Source organism: Martes martes (genome assembly GCF_963455335.1).
Source record: "Martes martes genome assembly, chromosome: 15".
NCBI lineage: Eukaryota > Metazoa > Chordata > Mammalia > Carnivora > Mustelidae > Martes > Martes martes.
Genome location: NC_137903.1, coordinates 32,842,759 through 32,848,034, shown reverse-complemented (window position 1 = coordinate 32,848,034; position 5,276 = coordinate 32,842,759). Strand labels below are relative to the sequence as shown.

General features: G+C 49.5%; 1 protein-coding gene across 1 annotated transcript; it reads left to right on the top strand.

Moving 5' to 3' along the window:
- Nucleotides 1–401: 401 nt before the first annotated feature.
- On the top strand, nt 402–4,084 carry IL10 (interleukin 10; the record flags this gene model as incomplete). The annotated part of the gene is made up of 5 exons (XM_080825050.1): nt 402–566; nt 1,397–1,456; nt 1,726–1,878; nt 2,901–2,966; nt 3,992–4,084. The coding sequence occupies 5 exons, from the start codon at nt 402–404 to the stop codon at nt 4,082–4,084; spliced, it is 537 nt and encodes a 178-aa protein (XP_080681176.1).
- Nucleotides 4,085–5,276: the final 1,192 nt, after the last annotated feature.

The window sequence follows — 5,276 nt, the reverse complement described above, 5'->3', positions numbered from 1 at the left end:
TGTGCACAGAACAGCTGTTCACCCAGGAAACCAACTTTTTTTTTTTTTATTAAGAAAAGCTGGAAAGTTATTTTAAAACAGAGAGAGAGGTAGCTCATCCTAAAATAGCTGTAATGCAAAAGTTCATTGTTCAACAATCCCTTTTGCTTACAATGCAAAAAATTAACAACTTTTAGAAGTTCAACGAATGCAAAGTTGGAGAGGTCTAGGGGAAGGGAGGGGCTTTAATCAGAAGAAAACGTTTGCCAGGAAATCTGTGACTCTGTGGCTTTTTATGAATGGGGAGGCCTCACCGCACCCGCAATATAAAAGGGGGACCAGTAGGTGAAGGTCTACACACCAGGGGCTCGCTCTTGCAACACCAAACCACAAGACCGGCTCTCGGAAGGCAGAGCTTCACCATGCCCAGCCCAGCGCTGCTGTGTTGCCTGGTCCTGCTGGCCGGGGTAGGAGCCAGCCACCACCAGAGCGCCCTGTCTGAGGACAACTGCACCCACTTCCCAGCCAGCCTGCCCCACATGCTCCGAGAGCTCCGAGCAGCCTTCGGCAGGGTGAAGACTTTCTTTGTGAGTATGATGCCTTCCTGTCCTTCCTTCCTTGCTGGGACTGCCTCCCCTAGGCATGGTGCTAGAGCCCTAAGAACCCTCCTCCTTCTTGTTCGCCTCCATCCCTAGCATCCATTTCCCTCAAACAAACATTCTTTAAGAGTCCCAGGTCAAGCCAGAGGCTCAGTGAGTTCACCTAAGCCCAGGGACGCAGCAAAAGTGCAGAAAAAGCCACCTTACAGGTCCCTGCACTAGGAATCCTATGCTTAGCAACTTTTAATGAAGACTCCACCGGAGCTCAGTAGGCTGGGAGAAATCCCAAAGGGTCTGACTGAAGATGAAGATGTGTTCCCATCCCCCGTGGCAGGAAAACATAAGTGGCTTCGGCTGAGCAGGTTTCTGGAACCTGGAAGCCTGCTGGCTGGGGGAGGCGCCATGCAGGGGTGGGGGAAGCCTGCTTTAGGAGATGGTTCCCATTCCAGACAGCTTTCAGAACTGCAGCTGGAGGTCCGCAGCAGGGAGAAAGAAAAGCAAGGACCCCTGAAGAGTGGGTGGGCATGCGGGGACCCTTCGAACCCGATTCATGTCTGCAAAAAGGAGACCAGGACCGGGTCAAGCTTCTGCCATGGCTTCAAAGCCTTGCAGAATTTTTTAAAAATCACTTGATCCTGAGGAAAAGGGCCTGATTGAACTGAGGGTTCCAGCCCTACTGAATGTCCTGTTTTGCAAATCTCCTTTCCGTTTTGGGGCAAAGCTGTTCTGATTAAAAGTCAGAAGCTCTATAAATAAGAGGGCATCAGAAAGACATTTCCTCAAACATCAGGTTCATTCTCCTTTTGTTCTTCTTGCAGCAAATGAAGGACAAGCTGGACAGCATATTGTTGACTGGGTCCTTGCTGGAGGACTTTAAGGTGAGAGCCCAAGGGGGTGTGTGGGAGGAGAGGATGCAGTGTGACTCAGAGAAGAGTGGCCGCTGGGACCAGGGTCTGCTTCCTTTGCTTTGAAAAGGAGAAGTGGAAAGACCTTAACTCAGCACATAGCCAAAGGGCTGTCCTGGGGAGGGGGGAAGAGGGGAGGTGGCTGGTTAAGAGAGGTCCCCGGGGACAAAGCTGTCCTCTCAAGCTAGGGCAGCAGCTCTTCCTCCCAGTCACCGCCCCCCCCCTCCTGCCCCTGCCCTTAGGGTTACCTGGGTTGCCAAGCCCTGTCGGAGATGATCCAGTTTTACTTGGAGGAGGTGATGCCCCAGGCCGAGAACCACGACCCAGAAGTCAAGGAGCACGTGAACTCGCTGGGGGAAAAGCTGAAGACCCTGCGGCTGAGGCTGCGGCGCTGTGTGAGTGCGGGCGGGTCTTGCCCTGGCGCTCTGGGGCGCCCTTCCTGGAACCCCACTGACACCCAGACAGACCGACAGACTGGCAGGAGCGCTCTCGGGAAGGCGCTTGAGTTCCCTCTCGTGCTCATTTCTCTCTGAGCGAGGAGTGGGGGAGGCTGCTGGCATTTACATGTTTGCAAACAGCTTTCCTGTTATTTGTGAGTCATTTGTGGGTTATTAACTACTCCGTCTCTCTTTATGAAAGGGGCCCAGAGCTTCTGTCTGGGCTCCCTCGTCCCTTTGGACCTAGACCCCAGGGCCCAGCAAAACGGGCCAGGAGATAGGGTCCCTAGGAGAAGAAACCCCACTTACCTCTTATCCTCTACCTTTTGAAAGCAGAGCTCTGACGTGGGGCCCAACAGACTGACAGGACTTCCCCCAAGCACTTTGGAAGGGCTCCAGGGAGCTACTCGCCCCCAAGCTAGTGTCTCTAAATAATCCCCCAGGATAAAAATGTTCTCCAATTGAAATGAGACCCTCCCCACGCATTTCCTCTTGTCGCTGATGATTGGGGAGTCAGTCAGTTGGTCTCTATCTGTAGAATGGAACTAGGCAAAGGTTTCGGTGTACATGGCTGAGACTGCGTCTCTACTCCTCGGGGACTTAGAAATGGTCCCTGTGGCTGGAACTGAAGACGAGGGACAGGACAGGGAGGCAGGGAAGGACAGAATGTCTGGCTCAGCACGTGTCAGCACTGTGGCGTCCAGAGAGGAAGCGCCAAGCTCTAGCTCCTGGGTTTTCATGCAAGCTTTGCAAACGTCTCAGAGTGGCTCCTGGAGAAGCACTTTTCATTCCCCAGAGCTGTTTCTCCTCCGTCTAGTAGGCCAGGGGGAGGTGGAGCTCGGTTCTCCCAAAGGAGCTACGGGGCTTAGGTATCCAAGATGAGTCTGGCCGCTTCTTCATGCTACCGGCTCGTCTCCCAAGTGCTGTGGACACAGGAGCTGGGAGCCAGTGGCATTAACACTTTCTCTTTCCCTCCACAGCATCGATTTCTGCCCTGTGAGAATAAGAGCAAGGTGGTGGAGCAGGTGAAAAGCGCCTTCAGTAAGGTACGTGGACGGCGACAGAAGGGGCATGGGGACCGTGACCTCTACCCGCTCCCCAAGCTGGCAGGTGCTAAGCAGGCCCCGTCCTTCTCTTGAAGGGGGTGTGGGAACCCAACAGATGGTGTGACCTCCACAGCCAGTGAGGAGTTGCTACCTTGATTACATTTGTCTTCTGTGAAGTGTCTTTGGGGGTTTCTAAATGACTGTTCCCCGCCTTTGCAGGCCTGTGGGTTGAGCCAGTCAGCCGGCCTGCGAACGCAGTGAGCTAGATGCTGGGGAGAGTGACAAAGGAAACAGAAAGTAGCTTGTTGGGAATCTAGACTAAAGCCACACGTGCAGGAAGCCGACACGTGAACGTGCACACACAAACACACCCAGGGGTTCAGCCGGAACTCCCCAAAGCTCTGAGTAGGAAATTCTCGTTAATCTCGAGTCGGTCCATACTCCCTTTCCAGCTGCTGTTCACACCTGCCAAGGTGCCTCAGAATGTCAACTCTCAGATCACATGGGGTTTCGCACTTCAGCTGTCCGTGAACTCCTCAACCCCACTTCCCAGAAGCCATGCGGTCTCTGTCCTCTTTGTGGGTGGGTTCCAGTCTCGGGGGACATAAGCCTCCTGACCATAGGCCAAAGGAGCAGGGCAGGGCCTATTCAATCCATTGGTGGGAGGACATAAACATAAAAGGGGTCCCTTTTCTCCTCTTACCAACTTGCTTTTGAAGCGGTTCCTCTAATGTCTTCTCTCCAGATTCTGAATAAGAGTCATGTGAGTGCACGACTTTTAAAATTGTTAAGGCATCATTTTGTAGACTCTTCCTCTTGTTACTTGCCAGCCAGGCTTTAGACCCATCTGTAGCCTTTCCCAAGGCCCCAGGCATACCCTCAGCTTCCTAGGGTCTATCCTTCACCTCCCGACCCAAGAGAGCAGGCGTGGCACCTGGGCCCCAGAGTCATACCCATCCAAGCCAGGGACCCATTTACTCACACAGATGGGGCTTTCACTAAACGTTTCTTATCTTCCTACACAGCTCCAAGAGAGAGGTGTCTACAAAGCCATGAGTGAGTTTGACATCTTCATCAACTACATAGAAACCTACATGACAATGAGGATGAAGATCTGAAAACATCCAGGATGAGGACTCTTCTCAACTCTAGGACATAAGTTGGAGATCTGAAAATCCCATCTGGGATGTACGAGAGCTGAACAACTCCTTGGAGAACCCTGTCATACCTCTCTCTTAAAATATTTATTAACCTCTGATACCTCAACTCCCATTATATTTATTTACTGAGCTTCTCTGTGAACTATTTAGAAAGAAGCCCAATATTGTAATCTTTTTCAATATTTATTTTTTTTTACCTGTGTGTAAGCTGTTTTCATAGGGTGATACCCTGTGGTATTTGAGTATTTTAAGAGAAACTATAAGTTATGTAAGGAAAAAAATATTTCTTGGGGAGACTACTGAAGCTTCCATTTCAAGCTGACCATACTGGATAGCTGTTGAGCTATTTCCCTGACCTCCTTATAATTTCTCTTGTCCCTGGGCCTGGGGTTCCTAGAGTGTTATAAAGACTCTTACCCTCTTAGGAAGAGAAACTAGGGAGCCCCTTTGATAATTAATATTCCAGTGGCTCGGAGGAATTCCCTTGACCTCATTCCCCAACCACGTCATTCTTGAAAGCTGTGGCCTGCTTGTTATTTATAACAACCTAAAGTTGGTTCTAATAGAACTCAGTTTTAACTAGAAGCAATTTAATTCCTCTGGGAATGTTACATTGTTTGTCTGTTTTCATAGCAGATTTTAATTTTTAATAAATAAAGAATCATTAAAATCATATTATGGTGTCAGTTGACTTCTGTTTGACTAAAAATTACTTCCTCAGGGATGCCTGGGTGGCTCAGTCAGTTAAGCATCTGCCTTCAGCTCAAGTCATGATCCTAGGGTCTGGGGATCGAGTCCCAGATCAGGCTCTTTGCTCAGCACAGAACCTGCTTCTTCCTCTGCCCCTCCCCCTGCTCATGCTCTCTCTCTGACAAATAAATAAAATCTTTAATAAAATAAAAAAATAAAATAAAGTAATTCCCTCAATATTTTCAAGATAGGAGAGAGTAGATAAATGAATTCTGCATTCCAGAGAAAACAAGCCAGCTACCCTCTCCCAAAGAAGAAGTAAGTTCCAAATCTGATCAGGAGAAAAAACTATTTTCCCTTCAAAAGCCAATAGCAAAAACTGCCATGATCTTCCTATAAACTCTGTCCTTTAAGAAATTATCCTTCAGCTCTTAAAGAGAATGCTGATTTTCAAGACTAA